Genomic DNA, 20,684 nt, shown 5'->3' with positions numbered 1-20,684 from the left:
GTAAATTGGTTTCAAGCGCTACGAATGTATTTTCTGCGATGCAAGAAGCGATCTAATACAACGCTTTTTAATAAAGTAGCTCGAGCTTCTCGACGAATTATAGCTATATATTTGAAGAATTGCAACGGGGCTGCCATCTGGCACGGTGAACAGAATGTCTTGCGGCTATTTCAAGTTCCTGGGTTCAAATCCACTTCGTGCATTTTTTTCGAAGCCTATTTACGGAAAAATTGCTTGTGGTTTCATTCCGTTCGTACAGTAATATGTTTATAAGGACGTCGTTAGCAGTGGAAAATACAATGTGTTAAGGACATGATTTTTCTTACATTGCGATCTTAGTTGAGCTAAACACCCTTCCTTAAGGGTGGGAATCTAACAAGGAGGCTAAACTGTCGACAAACTGATTTACGTCGCTAAGGATGGTCGAATGTGCACGTAACCAAATTATGGGGTTTTACGTGCCAAAACCACTTTCTAATTATGAGGCACGCCGTAGTGGAGGACTCCGGAAATTTAGACTACCTGGGATTATTTAACGTGTACTTAAATCTAAGTACACGGGTGTTTTGGCATTTTGCCCCCATCGAAATGCAGCAGCCGTGGCCGGGATTTGATCCCGCGACCTTGTGCTCAGCAGCCTAACACCATAGCCACTGAGCAAGCACGGCGGCTTTGTGCACGTAACCACGTGCTGCAACACATCTGAGCTTCAGGAGAGCAGGCTATCACCTGCAGATCATTATTTCCTGAACACCTTCAACACGAAACAACTGGTGACTCGGTATCGTTGTGTTGGATCTAGATGGCGTTGTTTTCCACCGCCCCTGCGAAGGCGTGCCATCTCACGAAGAGCGCGTTTAGACAACCCTTTCCACAAGCATGTGCAATGCTTCCTTTCTATGCCACGAAGCAGGCAATGACTCGCCCACTTAGTTCAATACGAACAAAACATTGCTAACAGATTAGAATACCCAATTCACATTAAGATACTTCGACATAAATACGTTCTTGTAAACATTCGTATTGACTGTAAGCGCCGCACTATCGACCCGCTGACGTACAACGAAAAAACACACTTGCAATCGCGCACCGACTTACGATAAACAATAAAGTGCATTTCGCCGCTGATGACAGTGAACCGTCTTCACGTTGATATTATGTCTGCGTCTTGAACAGGTTCGTGACCTAGTAAATTGCTGTCGCCATAAGTAGTAAGCGGGAATACGTTGTCGTGGACATTTTTCACTCTTCAGACACGTTTCGGCTACGGGCTCACCATCTATGATGTGAATAGTCATACTCCGAGAAGCTACGTACCTGATTTGCAGAATTGTGTACGAGGGGCTATTACGGTTTATATTCAACTGAGAAAGAACGAGATATGTTCATTATGATAAAACGGCTCAGAGGCAGGCCTGGATAGTAAATTGCTTGGCAACTCCTCGTCATTTGTGTAGGGAGAGTAATAACAGAAGACAAATGTAACAAGAATATTAGGACGTCTATGGGGAGGTGTCTGTACACATAGAGTGCGAGTTCTTTTGTTAAAGCTTTCGGTCAGATTCGCTGCAATGCAAGGCGACCCTTTTGCGAATGCGTCGAAAGTCTGTTCAAGAGTCCGTGAAACTCTCTGGACCAGTGGTTGATTGCCAACGTGGTGAACAGCACAGACCATGACTGTGCAAATCAGGTCAATGAATGAACTACCGCTTGATAATGAAAAAAATATGACAGAAATATACGTCAGCGACAAATAAAGCACAAGTTGCGTCATCTAGTTCCGAATTCGAGGAAAGATCAATGCTTCCTTTCAAGAATCCCGACCACGTAAACATACGGACAGGCAGAAAGGACGACTGCTAACAGCTGCTAAGCAATGACAAAACTAAATTTATCATCACTCTCTACTAGGGTTGACAGTATTAATAAATTAATAAATAAAACAAATCACCGTGAATAGTATTTACACATCCTAGTTACAGAATGCGTAACATGTGCTAACCCAGAGGTGTGCGCAGTCTTTATTGGATGACGCAACAAGAACTGAGACTCGTCTCTGCTTTCATTACGCCTCTAGCGAGGTTCTGCTGATAAAGTGCACCCGCCACACGTTTCCAATTAGGTGAACTAACTGAACGTCGTGTGCATCTCTCACGTGCCTACACTGTTGCTTTTATCGGTCGTTAATAAAATGCACAATTTGCATTATGTGCAGCTTGGAGCAGGCGACAGTGATACGATAGGGAAGTTTGACAGCGCTGAGGAATGGCGCTCTTTTTGTGGCAACTTCGCGCTTCGTGTTCTCGTGTCTTCACGGACAGCGTAACATTGAGGCGATTTTATGAGCCAGCAGTAACAGCTTAAGAGTACTCGGACGTCATGTAGGCTGACCAGCCTTGCATGTATACGGTTATTAGACGTACTTTGGTGCAAAGGTTCTACCATCTGGTGAAACTGGTTTCTCCTGCAAATCATGCAGCTGCAAACCATTTTTCATCGGGCGCATTTTGTTCGGCAGCCGGCGTGGCCACCTTATTAGCTAAATAATTATCCTAGGTGGAAAAAAAAAAGATTATTTAGTTTTCCTCAACACGCCTCTGCATTCCCGCTTGTCGCGTAGTCGATATGCCATAAAGAACTGTATCGGTATAATTAGCGCTCAAATGAAGTTTTTTGTTCTCCGTCCTTTTGTTTCTGCCCCACGAACTTCAGCAATCGTGTGTCGTCAAGACCTAGCGGTCGCTGGCTCGATCGCGAAGCGGCGACATGCAAAAACGCTCGAGTACTTGAACTTGGGAGCACGTTAGGGAGCCCCAGTTGGTTAAAATAATTCTGCAGTCCCCCACTACGGCATGCCTCGTAATCAGATCGTGCTTTTGGCATGTACAGCTTTAAAGGCAGAACTCACAAAGCTTCTTTCCCGTAAGCGCTTTTTCAGATTGTATGGCGGCTTTGTCCAGCAATAGCATTGGCTGGATGTTGGTCTTATGAAGAATTCTAGCGGAAGAGCTTCTTGCGAATACGAGCCCTTAATTTCTTCAAGATGAAGTACCCTAATACCAACACTGGTTACGTTAGGCCTGGCAACAAAGAACACAATAACCAGCTTCTTTTTTTCTTCTGGGAACATTTTTCAGTCTCTGTTTCTCTTTTGTATTGCAACTTTCCTTTAATGCGCTGGTCCTTCTTTTCGTTGCTCTGCGCACTTTCGACGATAGCAAAACTGTGGAATTGTCAAAAAAATTAAATTATGGGTTTTTACGCGCCAAAGCCACGATCTGTTTATGAGGCTCGCCGTAGTGAGGGACTCCGGAATAATTTGAGCCATGGGGGTGCTTTAACAAGCACCTAAATTTATGTGCACGGATGTTTTGGGATGACGTCTAAAGAAGAAGAAATGAGGAGGCATTTCTCATCAGGCCTGTCGTGATCACAAGAAGCGGAAAAAAAGCACGCAATTGCCTCGTCAAAACTAACCAGCTTTTTCTCTGAATTTATTAACTCATGCTGCAATGCTCACGTATATTTTTTTTAACATATATGTGCCTATATATTAGTGGCTAAAGAAACAGCACTACACTCATCGCCATGATGAGGAGACGAAGACTCCTATACTCAGTCATCGAGAAAAAGAGAAGGTTAGGGCTAGGACTACACGAGAGTATTATTTATAAACAGGGCAGATCGAAGAGCACCATCGGGATAGAAACCATAAAGGACGAAACAGTGGCACAGAATCTCTCTAGGCGCCGAGCGCAATGCAGACAAGTAAACCTGGGTTGCTCCCTGCACTGGTACAGAGCTTCACGCATAGAAAGAAAGAACTCACAATTTTTCTACTCATGAGTGTTCGGGTAACTCTTCCCATCTAGGTGTATATGCGCATATGAGTGTTCCTGCCTTACGGCTTTTCTTTCTTTTTGTTAACTCGGCACAAACCCCCAGTTTTCTTGTTCTCGCAATTTTCCGACTCTTGTCTCCGTCTTCCCAAGGGCACACCACAGAACTACGACGCGCACGCTTTAACTCGAGTCCGCATCTCGCAACGACCTCCGGCCGTCGCGTCTCCTCGCTCTGTAGCTGCAGTGCGCGCTTGAAAGGCAGGAGGACACGAAACCTCTCTCTCTCTCGCTCACCCACGCACAGCCTTCGCATTGTTCACCTGTCACATTCCACCTCCACGAAGAACAGCCGCTCCCCGGGGGCTCAGCCACCGGCCGGTCGGTGTTTCCCTTTCCCCCGCCTCTTCGTCGGCTTGGCCGGCACTCGGCGAAAGAGCTTTTCGACTCGCCGCCATCTTTTTAGTATCGCTTGGCACGCGCCATTTCCTGCACTCGCATATATTCGAGTGTTTTTGTTCTTCTCTTCCACTGTTCTGTACTTTTTTCAGCATACAGACAAGAAAGTAAATACAACATCAGAAAAATTAGACGCGAGGTCTCTAGAACGAAGGAGGCTTCCACTCGCTTCACCCGGTGAAAGCAAGAAAAAAGAAAGGACGCGTATGAACTTGAAAGAGTTCTGTCGTTGCTGAACGAGAAGCGACGCTACTGAGATCTCCTTCACAAAATTGCACTTCTCCGGCGCCGTTCCTGAGCGTGCTATAGTAGCAAATCTTGTCTATTTCCTTTGTCTTTACTCTAGACACAAGAACATTTCTGCTGTGCAGACGGTTTCACGAGATATTGACCCATGGGCACAAAGTCGACGGGTGTGAAAACAGTCGAAACGATTTAAGCAGGATTCCTTTGTTGCAACGGTCGCCACGCGTCCGATTCCAATCTTTCGCCTGCAGGTGCCCACTTTGTGGCGTATTACCAAGCTGTGGTGCATTTTAAGCTGTAGAGTGCACCACAGAGTTTGCGTGCTTACGATCATCACAAGTACCACTCCAGCAGGGCATTCGTACCGCTCTGGAATCATCGCAGAATCCTTTGGTGAACTGTCCAGTTTAATCATGCCATATCTCCGCCCAAATTTTTGCGCTGGTGCTACGCCCCTATCATAATTTGTTACTCCAGAGAGCACACAAAGCAAATGCTGAAGTCGCCTATCGCACTCTATTGAGTTGCTCGTGTAAAGCACGTTAACAATCGTTAAAGATGCACTGAACCACCCATCGGGCATGGTGAAAAAACACATTCAGCGGATAGCATACGCTGCTGTAAACATCTACATCAGAACGGCAAGTTGGGCCAGTTGGTTGGGATTCATGGTAAGGTTTGTAACAGCGCACCCAAGACGAGGACAACAGAAGGAATAAAACGACGACACGGCGCTGACTCTCAACTGACATTTTATTGAAGATATGTCTAACATATATATAGGTGCCATTTGATAACCATGACATGCACAAGATACAGATATGCGTGGAGGTAACTGTGACAAACTGACACATAATCAAAATTGAGATAGGTAACGCAGTTCCTTTTCATGAAGAGTGATAGACGGTTCACTGATACACGCTTTGTCTCTAATCTTTATATTGTGAGCTTGGGCGATTTCCATTGTCAATTGGCTTACGTGTTTAAAAATGACACTAGTTTTTTTTTTTCAATTCAGGGCGACAACCGCACGACTTGCAGTGCTCCGGGAGATGAAGTGGCGCAACCCCTTGAAGAGATAGCTCGTGCTCCCGAAGTCGAACATTCACACATCGCTTCGTTCGTCCCACGTTCTCTCGACCACAAGATAATGGAATGGCACACACAATCTGCTTAGCACAAGTGATGTACCTGTTCACATGCTTGACAATGCATTTTCCCTTCACTTGCTTTTCCTTTAGCAAATTATCAAGTAATGGGCATATGCTACCTATCTTATGTTTCGCAGAAAAACGAATATCAATATTGTACCTTGAACCAACGTTCTTAAGCCCCTGCGCTATCTTGTGTACATACGTTACAACTCCGTTTTTTTTTCTTTTTTCTTCTAATTTGATTTGAATACTTGGTCATTTATGCTCTTGACGCCGCGAACCATACTTTCACTCACAGATGAAATGATCGCTTTGGGGTAACCAGCGTACAGTAAACGATTTACCTGATCAGAAAAAGCAGCCTTCGTCATATGAAAACAAGACTTTTTTTAATGCAGCATTTAGGATAGTCTTAGCTATAGCCCGCTTCACTACTTTAGAATGACCGGATGTATAGTTGAATATGGGCTTAACCGACCTGGGACCATATATCCAGCACACATGACTTTTACCAAAAATTATTCTCAGGTCAAGAAACTGGAGTTGATGGTCCTTAGGGACTTCGGAAGTAAAATCAAGGCCCATGCCGTGCTGCCTGAATAACGTTAAAATTTCGTGAACACCTTCGGCGTGAATGTCACTGGTAATAAATATAACGAAATCATCAACATAGAGGAAAACCCTATTGGAAAGTTTAGCCAGGTGGCCCTCTAATTGCCTATTAATATAACCTAGAAAAATGTCACTGATGATAGGAGCTACGCACGAGCCAACGCATACGGCCGATTTTTGTACATGCAGACCCCCTTTCCATGAAACAAAGGCAGATCTCGAGTAAAAGGAAAGGATTTCAAGAAAGGCTTCTACCGAGATACCGCAACCATTGATAAGGACTTGTTCGTCATTGTCACGCACTATGCAGTCTTTAAGATATTTCATAACCTGGTCATGTGGAATGGAGTAATATAGGTTTTCCACGTCTACGCTGAAGGCACACCGAGTGTTCATCGAACTGTCTTCCAGGTACTTGCACACATTATCCGAATTGGCTATCCGGAAAGGATCAACTATTTTCAAGCTCCCCAGATTCCTCTGTAGAAACGGCGACGTACGTTTTTCTGTCGCTATCCCGTCGCGGTCGTCGCCGCAGAAGCCATCTTGCCTGTCACTACGCTTTTCTTCTCACGCTTTTGCCATACCCTCCATCCTCCTCCGATTTCCGCCGCAAGGTTCCTCCGCTTCACACCTCGCAATCTGTTCTCTATCGCCTTCTGTCAAGCCCCCGCTGGGCTTCGCGTTCGCTGTTTCATCCTTCGCTGTTCTCGTTCGCTCGGTTACGAGGGACGCCGACGCTGGCCACAAGAACAGGCGCCTAAGAGCTGCGCTCTGATATTACTATGTCGCAGAAGCCACAAGGTCATAAAAGCCGCTTTTTTCAGTCTCGTTAAGCCTTTGTTGCACGAAGTGCTCATCGGTTTTGCGGAAATTGTGTTATCACAAAAAGGCATGAAATTCTTTGCCATTTGAGGATTTTTAGTGATACTGCTTTACAGTACAACAAAGCGGTGCTGAAGCACAAACGTTGTGCATTATGTTTGTTTAGCAAGCGCTAAACCGTGCAGTCATGTCATCGACATTATACAAGAGGCCAAACGTAGACCTCCCATTTTTTTCAGGTAAGACACACTGGAAGGATATTCTGACAGATGCCGTGGGCTGCTTCGATCTTACTTATACCGAAACATCTATAGTTCTAGAAAGTAATGATGCCCACCTCTTAGTAAAGCGTTCATTTAAGGCATTTAAAAAAATTAAATCCTGGCGTTTTACGTGCCGATGCCATGATCTGATTACGAGGCACGCCGTACTTGAAGACCCCGAAATAACTCTGACCACCGGAGGTTCTTTAGCGCGCTTCTAAATCCGAAGGATCAAGCGTTTTTGCATTTCACCCGCATCGAGATGTGGCCGCTGCGATTTCGAATCGAACCCGCGACCACGAAATCAGCAACGCAGTACTACAGCCGATAGGCTACCGTGGCGACTTTAAGGAATTTTAGCTGGAAGTAAGCGCAGGAACGAACATATGAATGAATTAATGAAAGAAAAGCATCAAATCCTTGGTAACCGGAGTATAGGTGGTTGCTTTTAGTAATACTGTCTCATAACCGACAGTTTTATGCGGTTTCAGTGACGCAGTTAAACGCCGCGTTTGTGTTCTCCTACAGATTGCTGCTTTTCTTACTGCCCCGTTGAGTATTTTACGAAGTGTTCTTTGCGATCTACACTAATGGAGGTTAAGAGAAGCTGAACTGCTTCTCAGACACAACTGGATTCAGCTTGTGAGAGCCTCTGATCCACGTCTAGCCACCGTCTTGTGCCATCGATCGAATAGCGGTGATGAATGCTGAAAAACACTATCTTATCTAGAGCAAACATCGTGCCCAGATTGACACCTCTCCGTTTGCTTCGAGGAAATTACATCTTCACAGTTATCTTCACAGGCAATAAGAGGCTGTATTTTCTTAATGCAATAGCAGAACTCCATTACAGAGCTCTCTGTTCACACTGGCTGGTCTCCCAGGTCGAGCCTGCCTACCTTTCCTGATTTGAGTAGGAAAACTAAGCCACGTTTTGTTACTGCCGCTGCAGTGGGCAAAAACCAATTTTTTTAGACCTCAAGCATATGCACCTTTCCTTCGTGGTCGCAATGAGAAAACTAACAAGGACAATATCGAAAGACACAAACAAACAACACTACATGGTGTGTGTTTTGTTATTTTCCTTTTCTTTCCTTCTTTTTACTTAAGACTCTCACGATGGCAATATATTACCAAAGAGCATGGTGAAAAGCAATGCAAACACAGGCGAACTGACGGACGAGCGCTTATCCGAGTGTTTATTCTGTCCGTTCTTGTTCAATTTATGCTGCTTTTCGCTATGAACGTAAACTAACTTGCCTACCTTTCAGCCTTACTACCAATAAGACCAACATGGATATCTCGCGAGTCTTTTCGTCAAGGCAGGTAGAATCTATGTGCAGAGCGAATGCTTCTGCACTTTTCTGCACCTCGTTCAAAGAACGGAGAATGACACAAGGATGAAACTGCACACGGTAACCAACACGAACACGTGGAGTTTCACATTTTCGTGCGCTGACTTAGTGACCATTTTTTTGTTTTACGCTATCACTGTTCTTTTTTTAGTTTAACAATCAGGCGAAGTAAGTTTTGACATGCAACTTTTCATTACAAGGTGCTTTAAAATATGAAAACGAGTCCCGTGAAAATGGCACACCTTAAAGGGGCAGGTTATCACATTTTTGTGTGGGCGTTCTTTGAGGACTAAGGATTGTTTGAACGCAGCTCGTGAAAAACAGAAAGAAACAAGTGGACACGCACAAGCGCTATCCTAGCTCGGTCACTGCGCTTAAACCATCTTAAGTACCTTTTATCGATAAGGCATCAGCGCTATTAAAATTGTCATGAGTAGTTACGTATAAAAACTGACTTCGCTCAGTGTCACCAATAAACCGAAAAAAAAACCACGGCGATAATGTCAATATTAGCATCCCTTATCTAAACGACTGACCACGATAAGGGCCTATAGCCTACGACTTCTTTGCGGGATTGATAGCTACCAACACCTGTGAGCATCCACGTGACTTGGGTAGATGTATCAGGTCCTGCTAATGCTACCTTAATTCCTGGGTCATTCAACGCCAAATGAGCCCATGTTTCTTTTTTCGATCGTCAGAGTTATAGTTGAAAAAAATTTCCACTTGCCTGTTGCAGTTCGTCTCATTCTCCATGTTTGCTTTTCACCAAAAATTTTATTGCGTTTTGGCGAAAATTTAGTGTTATTGCGCCACTGACCTAGGAGGCATCAATCAACAATCCTTTTTTCAGAGGCATGCTGTGCGATCTACATATGCAGATGGTGTGTATGGCAAAAAAGTAAAGTCGTGTTGCCACTTTCTCATATACGTGAATACTTCGAGTGTTTTTGACCCTGGAAAAAGCGAGTGAAATTGCAGCTTGTCTTTTTTTTTCTCGAAAAGCAGGAAACTTCAGAAGGCACGAATTGAATATATAATGGTAGCCCCGTACACATAAGATAATTGAAGAATACTTGAAGCTTTGAAGGTTTAGCAGATCGCCGTAAACGGTATATTTGACATTTTTCAAACAAAAAAATATTGATCAATGTCAAAAAATTGTTTTGGTGGTCAGCCTAAAGATACCTTATGCATTATTACATAGTCCTACGTCTCTGCTATGAATTTGAAAAGTTACAAGAAGCTGTTAATGTATAAACACGAAAACTTATTTTTGAAATGTTCGTTCATGGCTCGAGCAGACAGCATAAATATAGTGGCTCTCTCTGCGAAGACGTTCACTAAATTTGGAAAACTACCTGTGGCAGATAGCATATTTCTAATCTATGAGGTGGATTTCTCAAACAGACGGATATTACTTGCCATTTATTTTTTATATGCTTTGCGTGAATGATATCAGAGCTTTTTGGGGATTTTCTGGCTACATAAGTGCAAATATTTCGATTCATAAAGTGCATGAAGCGTACCTTCCAACTCTACAGGTCTCCCTGCAACTTCACTCGCTTTTTATGGGGTCAAAATCACTGGAAATGTTGAAATATTTAAAAAATTGGGTATTTTGTATTTTGGCAGCCCCATCACCTCATTCTCTTGCTATGCGCACCATTGAACGACTGGATGTGCCTTGCAAAGCTTTTTATTCGTTGATTGATGCCTTTAGCTCAACTGGGCAGGAAAAATAAATTGCCGCCACAATGCACGAAAATTTTTGGCAGAAAAGCAAACGTTGAGAATGAGTTTCGAACTTCTAAAACACATCAATTTTTTTTCATCTATACATGTGATGTTAAAAAAACGCTGTTTGATTTAGCGTGGAATGACCTTCCTGTCATGACCTTCCTGTGACCCTCCTATGCGGTCCTTGGTGTCGTTGTTCATTGGCTTCTTATGATATGACTATATATCTATGTATATATGCCACGCTGTAGCCTTTTTACTTCTTTCCATATCTGTGTCAGCTAGCAACAGCATTAGCAATGCGAATAACCGGCGCAGTCGATGGTTTCTTCCAGCATCTGTGATTACGGTGGGAGAGCGACTGCACGAATGCCATCGCTACACACAGAGCAAAGCGTTGACGAAGGCCTTTCCTTTGTCGGTAAAAGTTCAAGACAAAGATGGGAAAACGTACTGTGGTATTGAGCTCGTGAAGTAGCACTTGTTGGTTGACCGGCCAAAATAATTTCGTCCGGTATATGCCCACAGCTGCCAGTGTTTTGACGCAACCGAAACAAGTAGAAGAAGTCACCGCATTATCACAGCATGGGTCCTGTCCTACGGAAAACACGTGTCTTCGAAACCTGATGGGTTAATATCTTAATGTCTTCCCGTCATAGACTGCGTGTGTCCAGTATTCCAAAATATTTATGCTAGCTTTAAACAAGACATAACCGGAAGATTCACCGGTCACAGTCTCCTCCCAACTTCTCTTCCTTCTGATCGCCCAAACCTTCGTGCATAACTAGCACATGCCTGAACCACAGAAGTTATCTCCAAGAAAACCATTAGAATAAAATTTAACGTATTTTCAAACCACAATATTCTAGTGTCTAGTGGTATTAAAATTGTTTAGGCCCTTACAGACCTATTGAAGATTCGCAAAGCTTTCGTGTATTCAACAACAAACAGAACAAGAAGTTTGCAAGACCAAGGCTCCGCAACCAAACCAGATACTGCTGCCCTCAAGGTGCACCTCATAGAGTGTTTGAAGCGTGTGGCGTTATTTGGCTCCGTCTTTGGTAAAAAAATGCATATATATTGTTTGTTGTAACTGCAAGTGGCGCTCTAATTTTAATCTGTAAATATTATGAAGAAAGGCAAAGATAATGTTTAGCGCGAAAATGCAAACACTTCCTGTCTCTTTCAAGCTAAGCTAACTTACTAGTGACGTTCCTTTGATGATTTTGTTGATTTCAGTTTCACGCTCCCACTTTGCTTTCTTCTATCTATTGATTGTTGCTGACCATTGCAAGCGAATCCTAGTTCAATTGAAGCCGAGCCTAAATTTTTTTTCTGTTTTTATGTTCCTTTTTATTATGGCTCAGTGAATGTTACATGGTGACTGATGTGTTCCTTTTGTTCTTTATTTATCAAAACTAAACACAGTGGTTTATTGAATAAATGGTGATAAATTTCGGTGATATGAGAGCATCCTGGCAATAAATGCATTCTCAAACACGTGCGTCAACAAAAAGCAGGCTCTCCAAGTAATGAAGCAGCTTGACCAAGTGAAGGTCAAGAAAGTGCCCAGAATTGTTCTTGATATGCCTTAAAAATTATAGAACTAATTACTCCCACCACCAGCCGCATTTCTATCACACGTATTGTATGAAGCTGTGTTCATCAGCAGCATTTCGATGAACATACCTTCATGACTTCACAAAAGCAGTTCAAACTCTAAAACCACAAGAAAAGCTCCAAGACCCGTAGTTTTCGGTGTGGTCCGTTGGGGCGTGTTGAAACGGACGGTGGTGGCAGTCGCCGGAAAAACGGCCGCGCTGTCAGAGTTGCAGAGAATATATGAGCCATCGGCGTGAATATTAGCGTGGTCAGCGTGTCTCCGGTACAAAAAGAATAGCGATAACTGTTTATGAGCAGCAGATGATGGTTCAGGATTTTCTTCCAATTCCTGGTATGGTACTTCCTGTCAAACCAGACACCAAGGAGTAAGCGATAGTTTCTATGCGGGGGTGAAGCCTGTTGCCAGTCTGCGGTGCAATTCGCGATGCCAGATAGTGAGAACTGGCTCTGGCAAGGTGTTTGCCTCATCAGCCAAGAATAACATCGGAAATGGTCCTTTTCGAACTTACTACAGCGCTGCAGCGATCATCCCCCGAACAACCAGTCTTAGAGATTAGAAAGCTTATTCATAGTTTGACCGATGAATGACACGATGCCGCTTTTTGCGTGGCTTCCATTCCCCTGCGACTTCATAGGTAATGAGCATGTGCATGGTGTTGCTCGGCCAGCTGATGAATATTACACGCAGGAATTCATTCCCTTGTCAAGATCAGATAAAGCTGAAAAACTTCGTGTTTGCATGACACATTACTTAGTCCGTTCGCGACATGCAAGGCTTACGACCCAACACACTGCGCTTCTTCTATTGCTGCCCCCCACCCCCTGCGAATCCTATCTACGCTCTCTTGAAGCGAGACAGTCCTGATATGTCAACTATGGCTAGAAATAGCCGTTGCGAAGTCATGTTCCAACTGTATTGGAGTGGCCGACAATGCTACGTCCGATGACTGACGTGTCAAATAGACAATTGAACGCGTTTATTTATCTCCCATTTACAGATTTAACATAGATAATCGCTCGTGACCGTGCCTTCTATAGCGTTGATGAGAGACAATTTTCGGAAACTTAAGAATGCCAACGTCGCCAACTGCTTCAGCAATGCCATTGTGAGTAGACATGTGCAGCAGTACTTAGGGGCGTTACCTTCCGTAGATAGCTGTGATACGGGGTGTCTGTCCTCTCTGTCTCCTTTTAACGTAGTAGCATTATAGGTGGACTTCGTCCACTTCGGAGGTATTACGTTCCACTGAATAAAAATGTGCGCCGACCCTGAAGGTAACGTTATCACCTGATGCCGGTTGAAACCGGTTCAATTGAACTGAATTACCCGCCGTGGTTGCTCAGTGGCTATGGTGTTGGGCTGCTGAGCACGAGGTCGCGGGATCGAATCCCGGCCACGGCGGCCGCATTTCGACGGGGGCGAAATGCGAAAACACCCGTGTGCTTAGATTTAGGTGCACGTTAAAGAACCCCAGGTGGTCAAAATTTCCGGAGTCCTCCACTACGGCGTGCCTCATAATCAGAAAGTGGTTTTGGCACGTAAAACCCCAAATAATAAAATTGAACTGAATTGAACCAGTTCAATTTGAACTGATTCAATTGAACTAAATTGAGGAGTGTAACGCCGCGGAACTGCATAATCGGTTATAAGAACGCCGTTTGCGTGCGGCCCCGAATTTTTTTGACCACTTAGAATTCCGTAATCAGTGCATTGCATTAGAAGAAAATCTTTTTTGCAAATTTGTTATGGTTTGAATCTTATTTCATCATCCCACTCGTCCACGGTAGTAAGCTTATTTTGTTTATAGAAATGAAAATATAAGAAAGAAATTGAGTCACCCTATAATTATGATGTCTACTTTTATTCATATAACAATAAAGATGTAATTCATGCTACACTTCAATGTGCGAAGATAATGAATGCAAGAGCTGTATAAAAGAAACTGCAATTCTCTATTTCAGCGTAGTGCTCAGTGCATCATTATTGTATTGGAGGTAAATCACTTGCTGCCGTAGCATGAAAGGAAACATCAAGGTGTGTGCGCCGGTAATGCGCTCACATTCCTGCGTTTCCTCATCAATTTCCGGGTCTTAAACTGCGTGCAGCGGTGCTAGTTTTATCTAAAGACTGGCGCTAGAACCCGGAATTTCCTGTCGCAGTTTGATGGTACTATTGTCTGCCACGTATTTTAATCCGTTAATGAGCTCTTTCGGAAAGTCGGGGGCATGACCAGGTACTTATTTTGAGATTATTAACTCACAGATTTCTCAAGGCTGTCTTTTGCGGCACATAGCCGCGAAGGTGGATGAAATACGACAGCCGCTCCGCTTGGGGCCTAATAGGTTGAGCGGGGCTGCTTTGAAAACGAGCTCAGCCGACGATAAAATGGCAGAGCGCAAGTTTGCATTCAGGGTTTCCCAGCCAACAGATGTTTAGACTGCAGGCTTTAACGTACCCAGGCTGCTCAGTTGGTTTTCAGAAAACACCGCCCGAATAACTTTGACGACATAAGACTTTCTAACGTGCACCTAAATCTACGCAAACGAGCGTACTTTCTTTTGGTAATTCGCCCCCCCTCCCCCTCTGAATGCAACCGCCGTAGCCGGGAGTCAAACCCGTCACCTTTTCCTCATCACAGAAGGTCTTCAACACTGAGTCACCCCATCTGGTCAAAGAGAACGTAGTTACGCTTTCGTGACTGGCCATGCGCCTAACACCATGCCATGCGCCATGCCACCGGTCATGCCACCGGCCATGCGCCATGCGCCTAAGGGAATAGCTGAGGTGAATTAACGCTACACATACGCGCTCATGTGTCCGTATTTCTAGCTCTATTCCATCTCGTTGACGCTGTGTTGACGATGGTCACTTACTTGGCTGCGCTTGCAATGTGAGGCTAGATTTTTCGACTTTTAGGTTTCGCTCTAGACATATAGGTGCAATTAGCATAAGGGAAGCTGCGGCGATATTGTAATTCTTCCATTGCTTTGATGCGCCTTACTTTAACAGAACGTCAATGCGCACGCCAAATGCGAAATTAGTGCGAACCATGCAGTCAACAGGGAAAACAAAACTGAAGTCACCGCTAAACGTGAAAGGAGAAATTCAACAGGACGCACGAGATCGCTCGAAAATAAGTCTCACAGCAGAGTACACATGCCTTTCTTTCAGACGCATCAATTTCTGCTCGCGCCCGTGTGGTTGCTTCACGTGCCATAGTTTGCAGGTTCTGTTTGTTTGCCAGACTATTCTCGCCCCGTAATGCAGACAAAATATCCCGAAAGCAGCCCTTCGCAAGAGCAAAACCAAATCGGAGCATGAATTTCAAGTAAATAGGTCCGAAAGATGCAGAAATGTTATTATTTCGCATGGTACTCTTGAGCTCATTGTGCTTGTATGTTATCAGCGGAAATGTTTCGCCATTATTAGTGTGAGATAATGCATAGCCACAGTAAAGACTCCTCCCGTTCTTCGCCTTTTCATTTTTAGGAACCGCAATTTAAAAGTATAGCATACACCCAGCAGTTTTGAAAAGGTAATCAACCTAATATTTTCTTCTGCTTTGTGACGCATCCTGCTCCGTCCCGTTAAGCTTCTGTTTGGCAACACTCCCAAGCTTACTTGCCTAAATTCGCATTTTCTTGGCAGAGAAGAGCTGCCAATGCCTTTTACCTACACGAAAAGAGCTTATGTCGCCTAATTGGCTCGTATGTTGTGTTTCTCATTTACTGTCCCAGACAAGCATGCAAGCAAAACTGTGACTCCTGCCAACTTTGGAACTGAGCAAGCTTTCGCAGTTGAAAAATAAGCGCGGGTTTAGTACGATAATAAGGCTGGAGTCACAAAGCCATACGCACGTAAGAACGCTCAGTATGAACGAGCGCACCATGGGAAACACGATATTCAACGCTCTGGACCCACTCCTAGCACGAATAGCAACTTGTATTCCCGGCCGTGAAACTCTGCGTCGTAGGCGCTGGCTGCATTCACTTTTATTCTCCAAGCTTGCAGCAGCGGTAAAAAGCGGGAGTGATTTTCTCTTAGCACTCGACACAGACTTCTGACCGGCCACGTTAACATTCAGGGCGATAGGTGCACTCACCGTGGAGTCGGATTCAATGAATGCGGCGCAGACGACTTGTAGCAGCTGCACTAGAACCGCGGGCAGAGCGGCCCATGCGCCGGCATACGAAGAACGCGGCCACACGAACAGCGCCAGCAGTATAATCAAGGACAGGGACTGGAGGCCAACCAGCAACGGCGAGAACCACCAGGGTGGGCCGGCCGCGGCACCGTCGATGCTCACGTACCACTGGCCCACGGCTACCACGGCGAGGACCATACAGCAGAGGAAGGCGGTGGCCATCCACGCCTTGAAGTCGAGCCACTTCTGGTGGCGGTAGTAGTCCAGGTAGAGGCTCTCAGCCTGCGCGTCCGCAAACAGGAACCGTAGGCGGCGGGGAAGCAGTCGCTGCAGGCCGCTCTGGTCGATGCTTAGCTCGGTGTCGGTGCGCTTGAGCAGCGGCCGGGACAGCCGGCCGCCTGTCCCATTGCCGTCACAGGCCTTCTTTGCCGCCGCTGCCATGCCGTCAGCTGAGCGGCGCCGGCACCACCATCCGGAGCAGAACCTGAGCGGTGCTAGCGAAGAACGCCTCTCAGGTGCACGTCTCGCTGCCGCTCACCGAGACCCGCGCGTGAACTGACACGCGCCAAGACGTGCACGTGCGACTCGAAGAAAAAGCCCGTACCGGCAGGCAGGCTGCCAGTACGTGGCAGTGGGCGCGTACGTGCTTAGGTCCTCTGCCGCACGCAGGACTCGCTGGCACCTCTGGCGCCGAATTCCCGAGACCAGCTAGCCCGCTGGCGGGAATGGATGGCAAGGGGCACGACACGCGCGCGCATGCAAAGGCCCGATCGATACGACCGAGAAAACGCCGGCCGCCCCGAGAGAGCGCTGCCGACGAGGCCAATCGATGCCGCGTACACCGCGGCGCCCTGACGCTCACGACTGCCGTGCCGTCGGAGGGCCCGAGCGCGCCACCGAGTCGGCGAGTTGCGTGCTCGGGGCCTGCGGGACCCTGGCACGGGTCCAGGGCGGGCGGTGCCTCTCCACCCAGTCGCTGCGGCTACACTCGGAGCGTCAACAGGCCGCCGCTCGCGCGTCTTCGCACGCGGCTCTCTGCCAGAAGATGTGCAGTTGAACTGCGCCGGGGAGCGGCGCAGCCTTGATTTGTTGCGCGGTGTTTCAACGCGTGCCTTTATCTTTCTTTGGTTCACATCCACGCAGGGTGCCACTCGTTCAAGGACAAAGCTCCCGGCGGGGCTTTCCCATCTGTTTGCGTCACCCACCTTCCTAAGCACAACTAACTTTGAAACCCGCAGCACTCATTACAGACATTGTCTGTAATTTCTAGGTAGCCACGCTGAAATGGCTGACGTAGTTGGTTGAAGGCTTGTGTTGCCAACCAAAGAGTTCATTGAACTGCTTGGTTCATTGAACAAGAATCATGGCTTTGCAAATTATATGATCAGAGTACGCTGCTTTTGCTAAAGTTTGCGAATAGTTCGCGTGTCTTGGCATTAAGTGATGTGTGCCCTGAATTAGAGAGAGAGAGCTAAAGGAGGTGCGAAAGGCAGTAAGGTTAACCGGATAAGAATCTGGCTTGCTACCCTGCACTGGTGGAAGGGGAAATGAAAGACGGAAAGAAAAGCTGAGAGAAAAAGCAAAGAAACAAGAAAAGGGAGAGGGAACGTGGTAAACGTCCATTAGAACTACATTCTCACCAGTAGGTCACTTCAACGTAGAAATTTTAATAGTGCCGTTAGTTAGATAGTGCCCAGTGACATACTAAAGCTGCTGCTCTGTTATGCAACGTGAAAACAAATAAGCATTCTTCGTCAGTTGGTTCGCGCACCCTGCGTTCAAGCTTCCACATCGAAAGCTCTTAGCTGTGGGCACGCTCGACTCCCTTACGCCCCCTTTCCCACCTCCTGTAATCAGCCTTCAACAAGTAGCTAAGAGGCGCCAGCGGTCGGTGTGGTTACTGAATAATACGAGAGATGGCGCGAATGCTGCACTGCGAACGCCGCCTCACGGCGGGGCAATTCAGTTGAAAAGAAAAGTAGCCTCTTCCTCTGCGGCTTGGGGTGGGCTGCGTACGCGGACGGTTAGCGTGCCCGCCGGCATGCTTTGAGGGACCGTCTAGAGAAACGCTTCGGAGCGGAGCATCGCGACTGACGAACACGGCCGTTCGAACACGCCACCGTTCGTGTGACTGTACACGCGAAAGATTAGGACGCAAGGAAGGAAAAAGTGGAGAAGGAAAGGCAGGGAGGTTAACCAGTTTAGCTGAACCGGTTTGCTACCCTACATATAAGAGAGGGATGGGGGAGATGAAAGATGGGGAAGGGGGAGAGGGAGGGAGAGCACATAGCACAGCACACACACATCGTCCGTTGGAGTCCATCAATCTGGCATGGTACGTGATATCACTGTCACAGCCGCTTGTCCAATCCCGTCTCTTTCAAAAACCGAAGTAGTCCCTTCGTCGCCTTCACCTGCGATGTCTTCTGTCGGCGGCATGTGAAAATCGTGTCGAGCGACAATGGTCTAGTGTCAAGGTGCGCTAGAACAGATGCCAGGGACTGTCGCTGAACATTATATTCAGGACATTCGCACAGAATGTGTTCCAGCGTCTCCTCGCAAAGACAGGCATTGCAGAGCGCGTTGTCGGCCATTCCAATGCGGAAGGAGTAAGATTTCGTGAAAGCCACCCCTAGCCACAAGCGATAAAGCAGAGTCGCCTTTCTTCACCGGAGTCCAGTTGGCATATAGAGATGCATCAAAGAGGGCAGGTGGTATTGACGGTTGCTGTGGTTGGTCTGGCTGTTTGGTGTACACCATAGAGAGAGCGTGATCTCCTGTGCAAGCACTCGAAGTCTGCTAGCTGCGTGGGTACGTGAAAGCAGTATGGCCTCTTCTTGTGCGTCTTCAAGAGCTGCCCGAGCGGCATTATCGGCGTCTTCGTTTCCAGTGACGCCGCAGTGACTTGGCCGCCACTGAAACGTGACGTGGTGTCCTTTCTCCTGTGATGTATGAAGTAGGCATCTAATATCGAATACGAGCTGTTCGAATGGCCCTCGACGCAGAGATGATAGTATAGATTGTAGGGCTGCCTTTGAGTCGCTGAAGATTGACCATTGTCGAGGTGGCTTCCGATTGACGAAACGAAGTGCAGCGCGAAGGGCAGCTTGTTCAGCAGATGTCGAAGTTGTTGGGTAGTCAATCCTAAAGCTGATGGTAATAGCTTTTGCTGGGACAAACCCAGCACCGGACGAAAACTGGATGTTTGTGGAACCATCACTATAAATGTGTTCACTGTCCGCGTACCTCTCGTGCAGAAGAAGCAGAGACAGTTGTTTCAGCACAGGCGACGACAGTTCAGACTTTTTCCCGATTCCTGGTACAATGAGATGGACTGTGGGGCTGATAAGACACCAAGGGGGTATCGATGGTTTAGGTGCAGCAGTGAAGCCCGAGGGAAGTTTGCCGTTGTACTTGATGGTAGTTTTAGAGAATGATGATTGGTGCCTGTCTGAAGGTAGTGCTGCAAGGTGATGATAGGGGGCACGTCTAAAATGTCTGATGTGCATTCTCAGGGCTTCCACCTTAATGTGAGTTCGCATTGGATGGTACCGAGCAATCGCAAGAGTTGCCTATGTTGACGTGCATCTGGGCAAACCAAGGCAGACTCTGAGTGCTTGAGCTTGTGCTGCCTGCAGAACACGAATATTTGTCTTGCAGGTGTTGGTCAGTACAGGTAGACTACATCTTAAAAAACCGAGAAAGAGAGCTCTGTATAGTTTAAGCATTGCGTCTACTGACATCCCCCACGTCTTTCCTGTGAAGTATTTAAACAACTGGGAAGTTGCTGTCAGGCGCCGTTTCATGTATGCCACGTGCGGGTTCCAACATAGGTCTCGGTCAATAATTACGCCAAAGAATCTGTGGGTTCGGACATACGAAATGGTCCGCCCATTGATTGAGATGACATAAGGCGTCATCGGTTTGCGAGTAAACGCATTTTTCTGGTGATATGCTGAGACCCTGTTTACACAAGTAGTTTGCTGTCAAAGTGGCCGCTCTTTGAAGTCACGCACGTATCTGAGGACGTGTGACTGCCGAAGTCCAGGCTGCCCTAAGGTCATGAATTGATTTTGTACGCCGATATCGACGTTCCGCCCGGCGACGAAGCGCTCTAAGTCGCTCTAATTCTATATCGAAGTCATCTCGCGTGGAAGAGATCGTGATCATGCGAGTGATGTTTTGCATCGTAATTTTAATCGTTTGCTCTAACACAGATGGTAGACCCTCGCGGCAGGCATCTTCCATCTCAGATTTGAAGTTGGCCCATTGAATCGTCCGAATGTTATTCCGTGGGCCTGATCTAGACGACAAGCCTTTGATGTTCAGATAGGTGGGAATGTGGTCACTCCCATGTGTCCCCAGGTAGCACACAAAGTCTTGAAAACGTCGTATTAAGGGATTCAACGTCTGAAACGGATTT

The 20,684-nt window shown here is 46.3% G+C and overlaps 1 protein-coding gene across 3 annotated transcripts in view; it reads right to left on the bottom strand.

Moving 5' to 3' along the window:
- LOC142580095 (adenylate cyclase type 3-like) overlaps nucleotides 1-17,261 on the bottom strand; it is a 416,897-nt gene extending 399,636 nt beyond the window's left edge. Inside the window, exon 1 of one of the 3 annotated variants that reach the window (XM_075690881.1) lies at nucleotides 16,220-17,261. In XM_075690881.1, the coding sequence (XP_075546996.1) occupies nucleotides 16,220-16,702 (483 nt within the window). In that variant the 5' untranslated portion in view covers nucleotides 16,703-17,261. The remainder of the gene's footprint in view (nucleotides 1-16,219) is intronic. The other 2 variants (XM_075690880.1, XM_075690883.1) reach the window with 2 other exon arrangements.
- Nucleotides 17,262-20,684: the final 3,423 nt, after the last annotated feature.

Source organism: Dermacentor variabilis, chromosome 4 (assembly GCF_050947875.1).
Source record: "Dermacentor variabilis isolate Ectoservices chromosome 4, ASM5094787v1, whole genome shotgun sequence".
In the NCBI taxonomy this organism is placed as follows: Eukaryota; Metazoa; Arthropoda; class Arachnida; order Ixodida; family Ixodidae; genus Dermacentor; species Dermacentor variabilis.
The sequence above is the reverse complement of the archived record's forward strand: the minus strand, read 5'-3'. Positions and strand labels throughout refer to the sequence as shown.